Genomic DNA, 20,666 nt, shown 5'->3' with positions numbered 1-20,666 from the left:
TTTTGGATAAGTGCAGTGAGCTTCCTTGCTCCCCGGTAGAAATGAAGGTTTCAGGCAGGTCAGGTCATTCCCGCTGTTCCTTTCTGCTCCTTCCCCGAGCTCCCTTTCATCCTTGATGTGCTTAGCGTTGAAAATGTGGCCCATTGTCTTTTATCAGGCTTTGCAACGGGTGTGTTAATCCACCCGGGGCTGTGCTCACTGTAACTGGAACAAACGTGGTGTCGGCAGGAAAATGCCCCACACACCCGTGGGGGAGATCCCCCGAATGCCCGGCGCTCCACTCTCCCCGCAGAGCCTCACTCCACAGGCGGTTCCATGACATATTTATCTACTCCCCAGCAGGATCCCCTTGTGGGCTTGCCCTAACTCAATCCCACAGACACCTGGTTTTGTTACACAGCTCTCTAGCTCCTGGTTGGTGCAGAGACAAGTTTCCAAATTGCTCATTTGTGCTTGAGGAGCCTTTGTTTTAAAACCTGGGGGATCCGCGTGGTTAGGAGAGGACCAGGCATGAGCCTTTGCCAATGTGCATTTGGGTAACTCATTATAATTCTATTATTGTACATGAGCAGATAGGTCTCCCCACCACTGAGGCACTTCATGGAGAATAACTTAGACCCTTTTCCTAAAATGAGAGACTGTTACAGATCCAGCCAGCTCTTAAGACTTTAAATTTGCTCGAGTCAGACAAATTGGCTATGTGTTGCTCTGTTTGGCCTAAATTCAAATGAAGCTCTGCCTTAAGACACTGGTGGGCAGTTGTAAAAGCCCGAACACGGACCTAAATTAACGGAGAAGATTTCACCTGATGCCTTGGGGGATGCTCACCCATGTACCCGAGGTCTCTAGGGGGTTTTGTGGCAGATCCGTGCCCCAACCTCCCACAGCTGAGCATCACCAACCCAGACCCAGGGACAACATTTGTTTCAGCTCCTATTGCTTAGGTCTGGGGTTTATGTATTTTCCTGGTGCTTCCCAAGCTGTCCCAGTCTGAAATTCTGAGCGCTCCCTCTGCTGGCTAAAATATCATTTCATAATCACTCGCTAGGGCTCATTCACACTGGAAAGACATGGGGAGAGAGCAAACCCTCCCCAGGGCAGGTGCATCTTGGGGGACACGCTGCAGCGGGGACACCAGTGCCACTGCCCCTGATGGTGGGGCAGGACAGCACCAGCAAAGGGTCCAACCTAGACCCAGCCTGAACCATAGCTTCCTGACATGATTTCCAAATGCAAAGTGTATAACCCCAAATATCTGCACAATGGAGAACCAAAACAGCACGTTGCATTGCAGGATGAGTGCTGGTGGTCACCTGCCCTTCTTCACCCTTTCAAGGTCCCAGGATTCGGGCACCTTGTGAGTAGTAGTATGGTGTGGGGAGATGACCCAGCTTTGTTTGACATGTTAATATTCATATTCAAGATATATATCTATGCTCTGGAAGTCCTTCAGTGCCAGGGTGCGGTGGAAACACCCAGGGTTTTATTTGGGGCTGCTGTTATTGTGGATCTAAGCCTAGGTATGCCCAAAAGGGGATGCCTGGCTCAGAACCACATGCCTATCCAACTCAAAACATTCCATAGATATGTGTAGCATCCAAGGAAATACTAGGCAGGAAAAATTTCCCCAGAGCATATGATTTCTTGCACTGCAGGGCGGCAAGTGAGCCAGCAGTTAGGGTGCTGAAAGTGCACACTGGAAAATGTGCTGCAGGGAGCACCTTGGCTTCAGGGCCATTCTCGCTTGGTGTTTCACCAAAATATGGGTTTATGCTGGAGCAGAGCTGATGGATTTTGCTTATAAACCTGAATTTCCTCTCTAGTAGAGAAAAAACACCTTTACATAGAGACCAGAGCAAGAGCAGCAGCAACCCAACTCAAAAGGGCTCAAGGTGCCTGCAAGGGCTGGTAGCCCTCAGTGCCATCAGCCGTGCAACGTCAGGGCCAGCATCCCCACCAGGAGCAGCCTATAGGGCAATGGCCTTGATGCAACTTCTTGCTCCAACATCACGTACTGAGCCTCAGCAGGTTTTTCTCTGACACCTTGCATCGTCTGTATTCTTTTGCCCCATAGTTTGTGGGTGTCCTTGGTGCCCATGGCTGCTTCCCTTGTCCCAGGCAGGGATGCGGGCTCCGGATGCAGGCTGCCCTGCGCTCCATCCCCTGGCAGCCTCGGGGACTGCAGGAGGAGGGAAAACTATGGCAGGGATCCTGCTTTAACAGATTCCCAGCATTTTTGTGGTGCCCTATTTTGGTGACAAAGCCATGGGTAATTGCTGCGCTCTGGACAGATATGTGAAACCTCGGGATCTTTTCCAGGTCGTGAGGACTGTGAAGTCCAAGAGGACAGATGAATTCCTCGGGAAAGGCTCCAGAGACCAAAGCCACTTTAGGGAGAAACTGGGATGCAAATAGCCTTTTTGGAGATGAAGAAGGTGCAGTGATGCAAGGTTAGCCAGGGCCAATGTAAATGGCTTGAAAGTCACTCCCAGTCCTCCGTTCTTAAATGGGATGCACAGCCAGAGCAATGACCCCAAGCATCTCTGCACGGGCTGAGGATTAAGGGGAAGCATCTCAAGAATGATATCGGGGGTCTGCAGTTAAAAGCATGAGGGAAAATCGGGCATGACATCAGCACTCGGTGTCACTTGGTGTCCCCGGGGTGAGGTCAGGGATCTCAACAAAGCAGAGGAGATGCTGGAGAAGCGCTTCCCACTTGTTTTTCATTTTTCTTTTTGGGACTGAAATTTGTTATTTCAAGGCAAAGCGTCAGCATTTGGAAAAGCATGGCCACTCTTAGCTTGCAGATATTTTAAAAGTGACCAAAAAAAGCAATTTGACTGCAGTTTTCACAACACCTGTGGTTTTATTAGGAGTGGGTCAACCCTTGGGCTGCTTCACTGTGATTTAACTCACCACTGAAATTAGCAGAAGCCCAGGAGCCAAGAGATCATTTATCAGAGATAATTTTTAAAAATCTCACCCAACAATCAATGCCAAATAGGAAAAGCTGGAAGGTTGGGTGTGCAAATCCTGCCCGCAGGCACATCTGCAGCCTCCAAAGCAGATGAGCTTTCTGATTAGTGGAAAAAAGGGTAAAAAGGGTAGACATTTTTCCATTGAAACTTCCACAGAATGGTTTATTGTCAACATGGGGCGGGTGGTGTCATTTATATTTGATTTTCCGTTTTCTGATTAGAAAAGAGGAAGCCGTGCTGTTTTCCAACAAAAAGTTACATTTCAGAAGTTGGCAGTTCTGTAAAATAGCCTCCCCCCCAAAAAAAATCCACCATTAAAAGGCCAAACGACAACAACCTGGAAATCAAAAGCCAAATTTGTTTCCGTTACCCATTTTCTTCCAAAATGGGAAAACATTTCATGGGAAATTTTAGTGAGAGCAACCAGGCACATCCTGGAAACCCTGGCATTTGCCACGCATAAAAATAAGTTAAATAAAGTCATATTTTGGCCTGTTTTTTCAGGCAAAGAAAGGAGCTCAGGGGAGCCCTGTCCACCTCGCTGAAGCTGGCTAGGGATGGAGGGAAAGGATTAAGGCCCAGATCATTTCCTTGTGCACTCCTATGGTCTTGCTTAGCTTCCCGTTATTGTCCCGGGTCTGCTCCCGCCCGTGCTGCCCAAGGGGTTTGGGGGGGGACGTGGGACCCAGCCTGGCATCGGGCTCGGAAAATACTGGCCGCCTTCCTTGGGAATCATTCACCCAGAGACAATGAGCTGGCAGCGGCTTTCCAGATCAATTTATAGCTGACCTAAAGCTTTCTTCCTGTGGGGGGTGAAAGGAGAAGGAGAGGTGCTTTTCTTTGGCCAGGATGGGTGTCTTTGGTGAGGTCAAGCTAAATCAGAGGGTATTTAGGTATAATCTAGCTATTTCTTATACTAAACGAATTTGTGAGTTTGCAGGGTGACAGAGAGTGTTCTTCTATCCTGGAAAAGGAAATAATACAGCCAGATTAGCTCCGGGAAAGTGGCAGCCTTGCCTTCCTCTCCAGATAAGCCAGAGCAGCGCAGCCCAGCCTGCCACCCAAAGAGTGCTGCCAGCCACCCGGGCACTGCCCCTGGCCACCATGCACCCACGCTCGGCCCAGATCCGTTCCCATTTCCACGGGAATCGCTCCCCTTTCCTTGAAACCAGAGCCCACGTCAGGAAGGGTTCAGGAAAAAGGGGCAACTCTGGGCCTTTCTTTTCTGGGCAGCGTTAACAACACCGCAGCCCAAAGAATTTGTCTTGCAATCCCCTCTGCGGCTCAGCTTTCAATTCTCTATTCAACCAGCATGAATGAAGCGAAGCCTTTATTTGCATTCTCTTCAAATTGCCCTCCACCACTAGCATGAGACCTCTGGAAGTTTGTTGCAAGGAGCAGAGGAGCCAAGATATTTTAGCCGGGCATGATGCCCCACCGCTAACGCAAAATAAAAAAATAAAAAAAATAAAAAAATAAATCACTTCAAAGCAACTGCTGAGTCAGAATAAATGGGGCTTGGATGTGTTCGCTTCCCAAAGATCACAATGCAAAGCCCCGGCGGGAGGAGCAGGGAGGGAGGTCAATGGAAGCGGCATTCCCTGTCCCTGAGTCACTTCTCCTTCAGGAATTCAGATCTGGCATCTCCCCAGCACGTCTGTGAGTAGGGAATTGCCTCCTTCCTAGCAATAGAGGGGCTTTATAAAGAAATCCTGCAGCGAGGGGCACCCCACGCTGCTGCCCATCCTCAGTTTTGGGGGTGAACGGCTCTCGGCAGCCCAAGCCAGCCAGCAGCATCATGTTTTCAAGCCGTGTGCTCTGGTGCAGAATGTCACCTAGGGTTGCCTTCAGGCTTCCTTCCCTGGTGTGGCAGAAAAAAAAAAAAAAAAGGAAAAAACACCTTTGTTCTCCTTTGGCCTTCACCTCACTGCCACTCTTAAAAAGCAAAGAGCTGGCCCTGTCCAAGCCCTTTATGTTATTTTCAGTTTTGGAAAGCAAGCTGTGCTCAGAAAGATTTTTTATTTGTGATCTTCTCTGGTTTTTAAATTGGTGCAGTATTTTCCCCTGCACCTCCCGCCATACATCACACACAGGACAGCTCTTGCTTTGGGGACGAAGGGAGCGAGGGACCTGCTGTCTCCTCCTCCCAGGATGCACAAAGGTTGGGGAACAGTGAGGAACGGCCACTGGCTGCCATCACAGGGGGATCACCAGGTGGGCACTCAGTGTGTCCAACCCCAATCCCACCCAACATCCGAACCCGCTGAGAAAACATGAGGCAGCATCTTTCAGCTGGTCCTGCCCCATCTTCATATTTCAAAACAATTCCCACTCTGCGTTTGCTCAAACCTCCTGCAATTTTTCAGTGGAAGGAGAAGAGTCCACCCCGGGGTAGCCCAGAGCCTGGTGGTTTAGTGCATGGTCTTGGGCAATCAGGCACAGAGGATGAAATCCCCGCAGTGATGCCAGCAGAGCGGGCACCTGCATCTCCCACAGTCCGGCTTGGTGCCCAAACCACCCTTCCTCCCGTCTAATCCAGCCTTGCTAAAACTGGTCCAGTCCTGCGGAAAGTGCTGATGTTGATGAATCAACATTTTCCAGCGAAAAATGTGGCATTTGCAGTTTCCCAACCAGCCCTAATTGAGAGCATTCAGAAAAAAAGCAAACAAACAAGCAAGAAAACCAAACAATGGCAGAGGGCAGGGAACGAGACGGGCATCTCCGACCAGCTGTCCTCGATGGGGCATCGCTCCTGGGGCCACCGCAGCAGCATCCGAAGCTCGTCCTTTTGCAATTTCTTTCTAGAGGAAGATATTTTTGACTTAGCAGAACCATTTGGCAAAAAGGGTGCTTAGAATTTCCTGTGCCTGTTTGTGTTTATTTTTAAGTGTGCAGGGCATAGGCTCATGCCATGGTCAGGGTCCCCGCTACCTATTTTAGATGTGTCTCAATTTATCAGCAGTCTGTAGAGACAAATATTTCACTACAGTGGATAAGTTGTGGTGATTCTTGGCAGGTTTTCTGTCTGTCTGTAGCCAGCGTATGTTTCTGAGCTTCCAAGCACTGTGTCTGCAGGCAGGTGGAGGCCCCAGGCTCTGGGGTCTGAGCCTCTTGCATAGACAGCTACCATCTGAAATGCAAAGTGTTGGTAGAAAGGAAGGCTCTCTTTTTGTCTTGTCCAGCCAAGTATTTGCGCTAGCAAGTCTCAGCCTCATTGTAGAAGAGCCTCTCTGCTTATCCATCTTCTACAGACCCTGGCTGCTGAGTCCAAGATCTTGGTCCTAGGTGATGCAGGACAAGTCCAGGTGACTCCACCAAGCCTTGGGTTTTCAGCTGTGGTGGGGAGCAATGCCTCGTGAGGAAGATCTTGGATCTGCTTCTCTTGGATGTGCTTTCCCCCCATACTGTGCAAGTGGACCCAGCCACAGCTCCTCTTCCCTGCCTCTGGGCTCAAGGTGACTTCTCCCTGGGATGGATGTGCAAAAATTTGGGATTGTGGGTGCAAAAACAGGAGAGAAAGGCACTGGCCCAGCAGCATGTGTTAGCATCTCAATAATACTGCTGCTCTGACTGCCTGGAGGTGCTTTGGTTCTGGCAAATTTCAGGGCTGTTGCAAATATCTTATTAAATGAGAAATTAAAATCATGGTGTGAAGCGATTGTTGGCAGCAAGGGAAAGCAGAAGGCAGTCAGGAAGGGCAAGCATCTGGTCCAGGACCGGTACACTCAGCACAGCCCTGAGCATCAACAGTGATGGATGCTGCGCTGGCGGCAGACAGCTCAGGGAAACTCTTCTTGGCTAAAATCTGTTTTCTGCATCTGATTTGTCAAATACTTGTGAATAACAAGCACGTCCCACAGTAAAAACTCCACCTGGGCCTCTGACAAACAGCATGGAGAACGGGACACACTTTCTAAATTGGTTGTGGCACTCGGCCGTGATTTTTCTGGGTACAGTTAATAGGTGACTTAATTCTTTACTTAATCGGGACTGTTTCCATTACACAGCTGAGGAAGTTCAGTCTCCCGGCTGCCTCTCTATATTTGGACTGCAAACTGCAGGAAGCTGACCAGTGCAATGTTTCCACGCATATTACCCAGTAATGTTTCCCTAGAAAGAAAAGTCTTATTCAAGGCTTTCTGCCCCTTCCTCTTTGTCTGCCCAGGCACCGAGGGTGGGGATGCTCTGTGTACCTCCCTTGGCTGCATAACCCCTTTGCCTCCCTCACAGCCCCTTCATTTGGATGGCAGAAGCTGAGTGTTAAGTGATAGGTGGCTCTGGGACCTTTTAAAACTGCCTTTTCCAAGCACAGACCACCAACCCTGAAAGTAAATGGTTTGGCCCCTCCCCAGGACATGGACACATGAACCATTGACACAGTAATCATGGATACACAAACCATGGGCACAGCAACCATGGGCACACCAACTATGGACACACCAACCATGGTCACACCAACCATGGACACACCAACCATGGACACATAGCGCAGCCCATGGACACACAAACTGACACAACAGATCCACAAGGTTTATTCAGTTGCTTTGAAGGTGCAATAGTGTAAGTGCATGTCTCTGCCAGCCTCTCAGCTAGTTGCAGTAGTTTTCCAGTTGGTAGAGGGAGCATGGGTTTTCGCAGCATTGCTCAACGATGCCTCGCTTGACTTTCTGGTATTCCTCATGTTGGAACGGCAGCTCTCCCACCTCACCATGCAAGGGACCACTCACTGGCAGGGGAGAAAAAGATAAGCCACGCATCATTCACCATACGTCAGCCCTGGCTGTTGAGCCCTGTGGAGACCCCTTTTTCAGACACCAGACCTGTAAGTGGAGAGCTGGCTGGGAAGTGGGGAGGCAGTTGGAAGTTTTTCCCCAAGCTGATGTGCTCAGAGCACCTTCAGGCTCCAAGTTTCCTCTCCCAAAGTAATCCCATGGTGCACAAAAGGAACCAAACGGAGTGGGTATTGGTGCTGTGACAGACCCAGGGGTACAGGGACTTTACTGAGGCAAGCATGTGGAGAGGAAGAAAAGTCCTGCACCCTCTCTGGGGTGAGCAGCTAGTAAGTAAGCTGATGGTTGGTCTACTCCAAGTGACGAGCTTGAAAACCTGTGGGCAGAGCTGTCCAGGAGCCCAGTGAAAATATAGAAAATGGCAAATAAAACAGTGGTTTTTCCTCTAGGAAGAAAAGAGCCCCTAACAGCCAGAAGAAAGTGCCTGGAAAGCGAGACTAAGATGTGGTTTCTAGGGCAGCATGAAAGTATAGCTCGAGACGCAAAATCCCCAAGCCCCCAAAGCGTGATACAATGAACGAGGCACAAGAGTAACAAGAAATCATTATGCTAGCTTGCTAAAGGGAAAACTTAGAAAAGATTTAGTCCAGCATTAAGTAGAAGAGGAAATAGCTAGTCAATGTTTTGTGATTTATCTGTCTTCATCCTTCAAGCCAGCTGCAAGCAGACTGTAAACACAACCAGCTCATGTGACAAAGAGATGGTGGCTCAGGCAAGAGTTGTAGAAAAAGAGGTAGGAAGTCCTCAGATACTTTCAGACAGGTTGGACGTGATGAAATTCTCCGTACAATATTTAGGGAATTGGCTAACAAATTTTCTGACCCACTCATAATGGGTCTTCAGTACCCATCTCCTCACACTACAGCTGTAGGATGATAGGTCCTGGCCCCTTCTAGGTACCAACATCATGTTCAAGGGCAGCTCTCTGGAGTGCCTCATCTCACCTGCTTGAGACCTTGCACATCTTGCCATTGCGCTTAACTGAATAAACCCAGGCTGTGTTGCTCTGTGCCTTCTGATTTCCATCTTCTGAAAGCAGCCTTTACAAAAGCTGGCTGGGTATGGGACAGGGCTGGTGGTGGCAGGTACGTGCAGCAGGTGGTGGAGATCTCCTCTGCCCTGGGAGAAGCAGCTGTGCTTCCCAGCCATGAGAAGGGCCATGCTCCCTGTGCAGTGCTCCCACTCCCAGCTCCCACCTCTGAAGCCCCACACCTGCACCTCTCAGAGGCCACAACACTGGGTAGAGGCAGCACTTCCAGCAGGTCCCTGCATGGCACACTGCTCCCCACACCATTCCTCGGTGTCACCTCAGGAATGGGATTAGCAACAGACAGAGAGCAGAGGAGTTGTGTTTTTCAGTGCTCTGCCTCTGTTTTGCAATCTGTTTCCAATTTTGCAGTTTAGCTGCTGATAGGAGTCATTTGGTCTCTGCTTGCAGCTCCTCTGACGCTCAGGCTGGATCACAAGTGAACATGAGAAGCACAAGACAGTCTGTTTCCCTGAAGCAAAAAGTTCAGACATAGTGTTTGAGACAAGTTTAGGAGTTTGCAGACCTCGTTGGAGGCTGGTAGCTACCAGAGCCAGATCAGAAATGCCTGCCTGGGTAGGAATGAGACCAGCTTGTCTGGGGGCAGGGCAGGTAGCAGGGAGCTGAGTAGCTCTGAGTTGATAAAAGTGTTTCCTGTGTTACCGATTTACAGAACAACTGCTCTGCTGAAACAAAAGGCAAAGTGAGGAAACCAACCTACTGCATTTCTGTGGGGGCTGCAGAATGTCAGTTTTTTGCCTTCTTAATCTGCTGTACAAAATAAGGTAAAGATGGACACTGGCTCCATCACAACCTGCTCTGGCTAATCCATTTACCACCGTGAAATAAGAAACAATATAAAGCTGTGGGGGGCTGCAAGCCTGTTGAAGGGCAAGATTAGTACTCAAAATTACCTTGGAAACTACAGAAACCCTCTGAAAAGATGGGATGCTGCTCAGCAAGAAATGGGGAAGATGCTAGAGGAAGGCAGGAAGGCTGCGTTGCACACCCAGGATGAGGAGTAGGCCATGGTGGACCACCAGGCAGTGGTCCTTCAGGGACTGAAGATACATCTGACTGGTGGCCAAGGGGGACAATGGTCTCTATCAATCAACAGCACACTGCTGCTTTGGAAAAGACAACCCCTGTGTAGGAATGTGGTGTGGAAAACATGCAATATCGTTCTGCCCGCTTGCTCACTCCGCTTGGCGCTGACCAGGCCTCACCTGGGGTCCTGTGTACTTCTCCAGACATCACCATTAAGAAAGGTTATGGACCAAATGCAGAACAATTTGCATGACAGAGTTCTAGTATATATGCCCTGGGAAGGCAGTCTGGGGGTGTCAAAGGGTTTTGGCTCAGAGCAGGTTAAAACTAGACATGGAAATAGTCTTTAAGTAGTTTGAAAAGCACTCATAAGTGAGTAGACTCTTCCCTTTGTCTGCTATGGAGAAGACAAGAAATAATAGACAAGAAATAATAGACAACAATAGGCAAGATACATTCAGGTTAGATATTAGGAAGCAACATTCAAGAAGAAAATCAGTTAAGCACAGGAATGGGCAGTTTCAGAAGGCAGAAGGTTTTTATGACAATACTTGACAAGAGTGGGTCAGGAATAGGATGGAGACAAGTGCCCGTCTTGGTGCAGAAGGAGGCTCCTTGGGTTCCTTCTGCCTTTATTTTCTACGGTCACTCCCAGGCCAGCATAACGCCCCACACGGGTTGGGATGTTGCTGTTCTCAGCCTCTCTCTTCCAAAAGAGAAGCAGAAAAGTTTGAGCTTTGACTGACAATTCCTTCAGTCTCATAAATCCTCTTCCCCTGCCTGCCCTGCCACCTGCCTTTTTAACCCGAAGATCTTTTCATTGGCAATACGATGCTGCTGGTATGTCAAAGGTATTCCTGGCATTCCCCATCAAGGACATTCCTGGTGTCACCATCAAAGATAGGTGGCTGCCTTTTGCATCACATAGCATACAGACACAGTCATGGTCAACCTGACTTACCTAGAGGCTGCTCAACGTCCCGTCGGGTTTTGGGGGAGTAGAAGAAACCCCGCTCTCCACACACCAGGTAGAGAGCCTCAACCAAGTGGGAGCCACAGAGGTGCTGGTTGGCAGCCGCGTGGCTGATCCCAGGGCCAGAAAGAGCAAGAAGGGCCAGGAGAGGCAGCGACCGGATCCAGAGAGCCATGGTGAGGAGAATGAGGCCTAGGGGTAAGAAGCAGAGCAGACGCAGGGTGGGCTACAAGGTAGAAATAAGTTGTCATCAACCATCTTATGCCCTTTCGCTCCTTTGGACCTCGTAAAGAGGGAAGGAGAGCTTTATGCATCAGGCTCAGAAAGTCAGAGTAAATGCTGATTACAACCAGAAGTCCATCTCCATCCACCTGCTCTCATCATTCCTGGCCTCCCTGCTGTCTCCTCCTAAACAGTCAAACTAGACCCCAACACCCATATATGGGGTGGCCTTTCATAACACAGCCTTTGTGGGCATTTAAATGTGTAGGGTTAAAATACGTGGGTTTTTTCTAGCCAGTGCCTGTGTACACAGGCTCTGAGGCTGCAGTGCAAGCACTGATCTTGGACAGAAGAGCTCTGGAAAAACAGAGCTCAGCCCAGAGTAGGGGCATTTGTTTTGGAAGAATCATCTTGCCGAGCCCTGTGGTGCATCTGCCCAGGAGAGCAGAGATCAGCAGACACCTTCAGAGGAGAAACCCACTCTGCCAAGTCAGAAGGGGCTGTTCTTTATGCTGTCCCAGAAACAACACAACATGCTCAAAGAGCTGAGGAGACCTCATTTTCCTGGACTAGCAAGCCAGCACTTGTCACTGGCTTCTACATCCACTAAAGAAAACAGCTGCACACCCAGCTAGAAGCTAGACGGGAGGCAATCGGACTTACCTAAAGAAGAGGCAGCAAGCGATAGAGAGAAGTTTGCTCCTGGAGATGAAGACCTTTTGGTGGTAATTTCCCCATTCTTTCCCATATTTATATGCTTTACATTAGCCCAAGTGACACAGGGGCTAGTACAAGCCCCACCTTCTCAGTGACGCTCCCACCAAAATGTTTGCTGCTTGTGCACGTTAATTTCCCTCAATATGGCATCAACAGGTCTTGAGGTAAGTTAAGACAGAAGCAACAGTTTGCAGTTTCCATCTCATTTCAGCTGACCTGTTTTTGTTTCCCTGAAGCTCTGTCGTGAGCCATCAGCGACCCTTTTAGCGGGAGATAATGGCGCTATTACAGCTGCAATGATTACTAATGACACTAATGCTGGCAATAGGCACTGCTGGCATTGGGGTGGCCAACAGCTGTTTCTGAAATGTAAAATTAAAGGCAAACAGGTTAATATGTTTGATTAATATCCCCTTGGAAAGTATGCAGCGATGGGACCGAGTTGTCGGTGTGACAACACTGCGGTCAGGTGCCGGAGGAAGGAAAACACATTATTGCACGAAGGCCATCTGAGGCTCATGTTGAGAGACACGCGTCCTCCGCTTGGGCCGGGGGAGGAACAACGCCTGCTTTTCACAGGAGATGGCGGATATTTGTTTTAGCTCAGGTGGGGGGCCCTAATCAGACCTCTTGAATTGTTGTGCTCCACGGTTGAGGGCAGCCAGAGCAGCCACCATGTTTAGTGTGAGCATTGCAGTGTGCCCCCGTTTTCTCATGTTCATGCAAGTCAAAGCTGGCTCATCTGAGCTGGGCCTGTGATACTGATATATCTTCTGAGTGCACTTGCTGTGGTGGGCTATTGAAATTCAATATCCTGTAGGGGAAATTGGAGGTGGTTAACAGAAACCGGGAGATAGCTGGTCATCTCCTCTCTGTCTGGTCCTTCTCAGGGAGACAAATTCTTATGGCCATGACCTCATAAATTCTCTGTCACTTCACTTTTCCTTCAGAAATTAAGTTACAAAAATACATTACATGGTCAGAACTCATCATTGAGAGGGAGAGCTTGGAAAAATGACTTGCATGTTAACCAGCACAGGGGTGTCTCCTAATAGTAGACCGAAGAAGGGCTCCAGTGGAGTGAAGCCACTGGTTTGTCATGTTTCCAGTCCTGAAGGACGTGATTCCCAAATTCCAGAGGTGGGTTGTGGGAAGGGACCGCTATTTTCCTCTGCATTTCTGGTGATGGTGTGGTGAGTATGAAGAAAACAACAAAGCAGATCTGACTGGTACAGTACTCAGGTAGTGCCCACTGATCTAGCGGAGGGCCTGACACAGCTGAGATGTGTGATCCTTCACGATATCAGTGTGTCCCAGCACAGACACCAGCTGTCTGAACTCTGCTGCCTGCTTAATTTAGAATACTCCCGATCCTCTGCACACAGTATAATTCAGAAGGAATTCCACCCAAATCAGCGGATAGCATGAGATTTGAACCAGACCCTCAATTTCTTGTGTTGCCAAAGCGATTCCTCCCAATGACTTCCACCTGCATGTAGGAGGTGGACCCCTGTTGTGGCTTTGAGAGTGAAGTATCATATGTTTGCTAAAATGACTGTGACTGCAAAAAGGCTGGTGAGAAGTGCTAAATCTCCGGCGAGCACACATTTGCTCAAATGGATGCGAGACAAGGTTATCGGTTACACCCCCTGCCATGTGGGTCTTTCATCCTCATGCTAATAAATCCAAGTTGTGATGCTCAACTACAGTTAATAGCATCTCTGCATGATGTGTAACACTATCTCTGTCTCCCTTCCCCTCAAAAAAAGATATTTGATGTACTTGAATGACCTAGTGCTCTATCCCTGAAGAGGGTCTCGGGTTTCAGGGAGACAGGAGTACTCAGACCTTCTCTCTACTAGGAAAAGATGAAGAATTAGTGGCTCCATAGGATAAAACCCGACATTTTATCACCTTGCCTCCAGAGCACTGAGCCCCCACCCAGCATCACACTAAGGGGCAATTTGCAAAGTTACCCTATGAATCCCCTTAGTGGTCATTTTTCTGTGTTCACAACATGCTGCGAGGCCCATTTCTGAAGACACCTCAGCCCAATGGCTGCCTTGGAAAGGCTCTGGAGCAAGGGGTTCCCCAGGTTAATCACACACTGAGATTTGTCATTTAGGGTTTTCCTTCTTGCGCTTTTGAATGCTACCTGAGCTCATCCTAACTTGTATTTATTTTATTGATGGTGGGAGTTTGTAAGGAGGTTCCTTTATCCGCTATCTTCTGCCTTGTAGGTAGCTTCCCTGTTGGGCTTCCCTGGGGCAGGGCTTACCCTGTTGATGTTAAAAAAAAAAAAAAAAAAAAAAGTCTCTTTCATGCTGGGAGGGCCAAATTATTAGTCTGTTGCTTTTATTACACTTGGCCAACCAAATCCTGAAGGCAGCTTCGAAAAGCTCAGCCCAATTCTACAACATGCTGAGACAGGTGAAGGGCTGCTGATACCTGAGTGTTCAGAAACCCCTCTTGGCTTGCTATGGTGTGGGTGCAAAATTAAGCCAGAAGATTTATTGGAAGGAAAAAAGATATTGCATTGGCTCAAAATTCAACTTTTCTGCAGAAATTTCCTACTAGGATTTTTTTTTCCCTTCTAAAATATGATGACTTTGATTACTTATTGGAAAGCTTTTTTTTTTTTTTTTTTTTTTAATGCCATAAATGGGCCTTTGGAATATGAAAAATGCTAGCAGTGATATAAACAGATATGAAATATATATAAACTGTGGAAAGTTTTGTCTTAGGGTGGGAAAATCCCGTGTCAGCAGCCAATTGAGAGAGGGAGGCAAGAGGACCCCATTTCTTGATGGAAAATCTTTTTCTACAACAAAATCTCAGTGCACTCCTCCCAGACTGGACTTCCCCATGATTTCCACATGGTAAAGCAGAGATGGGACAAATATCCATCTGGCTGGATGACCCCCACTCAGCCCCAGCTCCTTAGCTCCACACTGGGCTCACTTGGCTGAAGGGTGGAAGCCTCTAGGTGGAAGTGGGTTGCTCCTGGCTCCTGCCATTCGTGCTAAACCACCACTGGACGTGACTTGAAGCCACCTCCCTTGCTCACATCCCCCCAACCCCAGGCAGTTGCATCAGTGGGAACCAGGTTTAGGCAATCCCTGGTGTCATGTAATCAAGTTTTACAGTCTGCTGCCAGCACAATAAAATCTTTACTACTGTAGATGTCTCGCATTTTCGAACCCTGTCCTGCAGAAATAACAAGCCCGTTATGGGGGAACTAGTTAACGATTACAAGTTTGTGCAAGCTTTACTGAAAGCAAAGGTCAGCTTTGGAGGTGGACAAGTGCTCAGCAAGGAGCTGGGGTCCCTAAAACACTGGCCACCACTCCTGGGTGGGTTTGCCTTGTCCCTGTTGATGGCTTCTTTGCAGTCGCCATCTGTAAGGTGAAGGAAAAGGAGGCAAAGGGCAGGGAGAGGAACCTGGCACCGAGGAGGGTGCTTAATCATGTGAATGCTTGCAACCAAATCCTACGGTGCCTGCAGAGATACATGGTGGCTCCATCATGCAGGAGGGGCAGCCACTGTGGGCTCGGGGGGAGAAGAGGCTGCTATAGCAAAGGGTGAGGCTTATCTGGAGCCACACAATGAGAGACGCCCTTGCTTCAAAAGGAACATTGTGCAAGCGGACAAGGGGGCTGCTCACTGGGATAAAAGTAATCCCAGCTCCTTCTATAAACTAATCTGGGCAGCCATAATGGTGCAGGGATCACGAGCTGTCCCCATCTCCCCTCCGGCCATGGGGCCCAAGGGAGATGCTCCTACCAGACTGCAGGTTTCACAATTTTCCAGGTTCTTCCAGGCCAGGGACGTTATCTCACAGCTTAGAGCACAAAGGGTTGATTCATGAAATGGAGGGTGTAACCCAAAGCCCAGTGTAACCAACCTGTCTTGTCCCATTGGCGTCCATCATCTTTGGGTTAACCTTTAACAGCCAAGGGGCTGCAGAAGGACTCGGAGAGGGTTGTGAGTACATCCTCACCTTTGGAGATGCATCTTGCTGGTAGAAGATGCTCCAGGGAGCCGCTCTGAAGCACCAGCAGCTTTCATTAGGAGACAGGAGTTTCCCATCTTTGATGCAGTTTTGAAGTCAGCTTCCTATAACTCAACCCTTCTGCCCACCCCACTATGCACCTCTCAGCAGTAAAACCCTGACTTTAGGCCAGCCTGGGACCCCCACCCAGGCAAATTGGTTTGGCTGCACCTCGCCAAGGTCCCCCTTGGCCTCTGCAAACCCAAACCTCCCACAAGCACAGCCATCTGAGCAAAGCAGACTGAATTTAATGACCTTTAGTGTAAAGCTCCCAGAATCTTCCCAATCCATCTTGGGAAGAGCAAATGCAAGGTTATATATAGAGATCGAAAACACAGGTACGATCCTTTTAACCCTGTTAAAATATTACCGGACACAGACTTTTTGAGAAGGTAGAGGTGGAAATAGTTCCTAAGAGCTGCTAATAGTTCCTAGACACAGCTATTAGCAGAACAAATTGGTTTGTTTATCAATGAGGATGACATGAAATCTGTGGCTATTAATGGCCCAAAAGTAATCCTTCGTGTAGATAGAGAAACATTAGAAGAGGTGATGACACCCTGCTAGAGGACAAGTAATGAAGAGCAAAAGCAGCAAATAAGTTCCACAGAGCTGAGAAGGGCTGGATAAACAGCCTGATCAGCACCAATCCAAAAATACACATTTTCAACACCATTACCACATCTGTCCTTCTTCGTGGATCAGAGCTGGGGAAGTCTGTGAGAGCAACCAAAAAGGATTTTGACTTGGTCCTCAGGAGATGACCATGAGAGGGGCCATGGAGTGCATCAGGGAGTTTTCTCCAGTGTCCACAGCCATAGGCAGCAAAGTCTCGTGGTGCCACCGCCAGGGCATGCACAACAGACAGCAATAGGCAACACTTGGAAAGCAACGACATGGACAACCTGGAGAAGCCTTTGATAAAACAGAGAAGGAGGAAAGCTGGTCCCCAGCCACCTTGCTGGAAAGCATGGGCAGGCCACCAGAGAGCAGCAGACATGGCAGAGAGTGATGGATGCTATAACCAGCCAATGCAGCAAGGTGGTAAAAGAGGAAAGAAAAAAAAATGAAGGGATGGTTTTGGATTTGTCCCCTGCTGTGGGACAAAGTGGTCCCACAGATTGAAAATAAATTACCATGTCAGGTACGTCTGTGTTTTCTGCCACTGCTCATTTCTGCAGCTGTGAGTGCACCATGGACATCTGCCACAGTGTCCCTCATGATAAAATCGAGGTCTGTAAGTGACACTGTAAGAGGACATTTAGGGACAGTGTGCTCATTCTCGCACAGCATTTTCTGCTGGGTTTCAGTAGGAAGCTTTGAAACTCCATTTTCTGGAACAAACTTCCTCCTTTCCCATCACTCCTGCTTTGGGGCTCCCAGCTCTGATGCTATTAATTATCCCCAGCTAAGTGGATCATTTGGAGCACTTAAAGCTACTTTCAGGATTTGGAGGCACACCGGTAACCAGTCCACAGGTTTGCCTAGGGGTTCCTAGACAAGGAGGTGTAAATCCTACTGATAAGGCTTGTTAGTGTTACGGGGCTGGGGAAGGGGAGGGTTGGAGACAGGCACATGGATCGCCGGGGCTGGGAGGGGTGAGCAGCCCCCTCCTCCTGCGGGGAGCCCTGCGGGCAGCCAGGGTCATGCTGATTTACGGCAGCGGAGGAACTGGGGCCGTTAATTCAAAGATGCCGCTTATCAGTGTTTGGAAAGCAAGCTCCGATCTGTTCGTTAGCGATTTGGCCTTTGCTGTAAATAGAGGGGCCCCCGTGCTTTGCTCTGACATTTTTGTCCTTATTATCTTGTCTCAGCCTCAGAGGGAGGTGGGAGAGTTATTTAACGCTGACCTTAGTGGAAGGAAAATGAACAACTCCCTCTCCCCACCCTGTTTTTCTCTCTAAAGTCCCGAGTAACAACTGTTGCACTGAGCTATCTGTGTGAGATACTTAATCCTTCACCGTCCCTACAAATATTTTGTAGATCAATTCACCCTGCTGTGCCCAGAGAGCTGACAGAGAAAATAATCACAAAGACACCCAGTAGAACTAATGCCAGGAGTGAAAAATGGATTTTGCTTCATTATCTCTCAGGAAAATCAATGAGAATGGACCGTGACTGCGTCAGGGGCAGGAGCTCATCTCTAAGCATGTCCAGTCTTGCAGCCCCATGGCTGACATCGAACTCACACCTGTGTTTTAAATGAGCTCCAGAAGCAGCTGCTCTGTCCTAAGAGCATCACCTGTAGGAGCGTGTGATAGAGCAGGGGGATGTATTGTGGATATGGGGTCTGTGTGCTTGAAATTTAGACTTTAGGATTTAGCTTTGTAAGGCTCTCTGTTCAGTGAGATTCAGTCCAAAATATCTCCCAGTCAGTTTTCAAGATATTTCTGATCCTTTCTGATTTTGGCCATGCTGTGAAAGTGTCAAAAGATTGGCTTTCCTCCAGAAAACTGCATTCCTCCCTCCCCTCCCCCCCCCCCCCCCCCCAAAAAAATATATAATTAACAAGTGTACAAAAAATAAAATGAATTCTTTACAGTGGAAAGTGCAGTACCTTGTCCGATCTCTGGGGAAAAATAATTGATTTGATCTGTATTAGGAGTACAAATGACAGCTCAGGTCAGCCAGTCTTATCCAAATCAATTCCCATCTCCAGGGGATGGGGACGTGTGCATACCTGCCACTATAGGAACTGTAAATAATTGAGTTCTTCAGAGCAGTAGCATCACGGCACAAGAAGGATTGGGTCCTGAGAGGGCTGATAGAGGTTCAAGCCCCAGATCTGCCACTTAGACGCTTCTTCCCAAAGCTGTTTAGGCATGTAATTACTTTTCAGGCTCTGTGCCTGGTCTGAGTCTCTCTGATTCTCTGCCTCCTTTTATCTGTCAGCCTCTTACAGGGACAAGAACACTCCTCTACCTCCCAGGCGTGTAATGAAGATGAATTCATTACAGCTGTAACACTTTAATGAGCACTATGAAGATACAGGGCATCCTCACAAGTCCTAAATGAGGGAACTCCCCCTCAGACGGTGCTGGGGTGCCTGGATGCATGGTCCAGACCCATGTCAGCAGTGCATTAATCCACCTCTATCACCTACTCTGGAAGGGATTTAACAGAAAAAGAGCCTGGCTTTCCTGTAAAAGCCAAACTGGTAGCACTGTATGGAATTTGTTTCCTTAAACATAGGGATTACTCTGGAGTAGGAAATATTTATGTGGCCTTGGGCATCTCCTGTGGACTCCAGGGGCCATTCTGGTCCTTGGGTGCCCTGTGTCCCATCCACTACTCCCATGTGGATGCAGCAAAAAGTCATCTAAAATAGTCCCCATGCTTAAGCAAGCAGGATCCAAACCTAATAGCTTTTAGGAAGGTGTTCAATACATTTAGGACCAAGGTTGCCTAGCCCGGTCACTTGCAATCCAGACTCTGTTTTATGCCTGGGGAAAACATGAGGATCCCTGCTACCAGAGGGTAAATCAGTTATGTATTTTGTGATCACAGTGGATTACCTTCAGTTTTACCCAGTTCTTTTCCTCGAGCGACTTTTTGCAGTGAGGCACATAAAGCAGTAGTTGCCCATAACTCTGCACCTTCCTCTATAATCTCCTGGAGCTGGGGTCCCCCTTGTCCAACATAAACTTCAAAGAGGGTTGCATTCAGTGAGCTGCACAGAGCGGGCTCTGGCATAGGCAGAGAACCCATTTGCAACCTTCACTAAAGGCATCTTCCCAGTGTTGAAATAAATACTCCACTATTCACATTACTGGAATTAAACAGAAATAGTGGGAAACACTGGGAGAGAAAGCACGTAGTGAAGGCAAGACCCCTGTTGTGTTACTATTTAAGAAAAGACCTCCCAACTACTGTTCTGTGCATAATTGTGCAATTAGTAATATCCTGGCAAAGAAAGGCTTAGATCAGCTCGTCCACAAACAAGGGATCATTTTCCACCTCTGAGTTCACATTCTACATGAGAGCAAGTTGCAGCCCTCCGGCCCCAGTGGGCCCCAGGCTGTATTTCATGCCCTGCCTGCAGGCAGGATGGCAGGCCTGGAGCTGGGAAGCAGAAGGACACAAGAGCCGAACTCAGGATGCTAGACCAGAAATATATTCTTTATTCTTAATATCATGTCAGCAGCAGCACGATTCCAAAATGAAAAATAAATCTGTGTCGTATTTCTTTACGCAGAGACAGAAAGACAGATCCATCCACAGCAGCAGCAGTGACAACAGCAGAGACCGCTCAGCAAGGCACTGGGACGCACTGGGACACACTGGAAGGGTATGCTGGGGCCTGGCTCAGAGGAGGGCTTTTGCCCTGTCTTCCTCCCTTGCCTGCCCAGCCCATGCTCCATCTACCATCCCCTCGGCTTTCTCCTGGTCACTTTTTCATAGAGCTCACAGCCACATTTGGTGAGGCCAGGGGGAACAGCACGAAGGCTCCCATAACCCAACCCAAAGGACTCGTGTTTGGCTCTAAGCAGCCACATAATCCTGCACATCTGCTCCACTGTCAGGAAAAGGGAATTCACATCATATTTTGGTGGAGTGTGTGACTGGGGGACACATATGTCCTCACAAAAATCTTGTCTTTGGAGTGTCCTTGCTTAATGCTCCCAAAGCAACTCTCTAAACTCAGCCAGCCTTGTGCACAATACGTAAGGGATACCTTAAGATGAAATTGAAAGCTTGGGAAAATTCTAACAGGACCCAGGGAAAAAACTAAAACTGGGAATAGCAGAGGGCTACAGGAAATCCCAACAATATCAGAGATTACATCATGGGCTGTGGGTGCCTCTCCTGGTGCCGCTCCAGCCCACAGGAAGCTGATGAGTGATACAAGCCAAATGTTCCC

The 20,666-nt window shown here is 48.5% G+C and overlaps 1 protein-coding gene across 1 annotated transcript; it reads right to left on the bottom strand.

Moving 5' to 3' along the window:
* Window positions 1-7,567: 7,567 nt before the first annotated feature.
* On the bottom strand, window positions 7,568-10,990 carry INS (insulin). The gene is made up of 2 exons (XM_035539927.2): window positions 10,804-10,990; window positions 7,568-7,704 (listed from the first exon to the last, which is right to left on the bottom strand). The coding sequence occupies exons 1-2, from the start codon at window positions 10,988-10,990 to the stop codon at window positions 7,568-7,570; spliced, it is 324 nt and encodes a 107-aa protein (XP_035395820.1).
* Window positions 10,991-20,666: the final 9,676 nt, after the last annotated feature.

This window comes from Cygnus atratus, chromosome 5 (assembly GCF_013377495.2).
Source record: "Cygnus atratus isolate AKBS03 ecotype Queensland, Australia chromosome 5, CAtr_DNAZoo_HiC_assembly, whole genome shotgun sequence".
In the NCBI taxonomy this organism is placed as follows: domain Eukaryota; kingdom Metazoa; phylum Chordata; class Aves; order Anseriformes; family Anatidae; genus Cygnus; species Cygnus atratus.
Note: the sequence above shows the minus strand (reverse complement) of the source record. Positions and strands in the feature narration are given on the sequence as shown.

Bases quoted from the DNA above. Each gene is read 5' to 3' on its own strand.
- INS (XM_035539927.2), bottom strand. From the start codon at position 10,990: ATGGCTCTCTGGATCCGGTCGCTGCCTCTCCTGGCCCTTCTTGCTCTT. The intron at 7,705-10,803 runs GTAAGTCAGGTT...CTCCCCTGCCAG, and splicing joins GGACGTTGAGCAGCCTCTAG to TGAGTGGTCCCTTGCATGGT.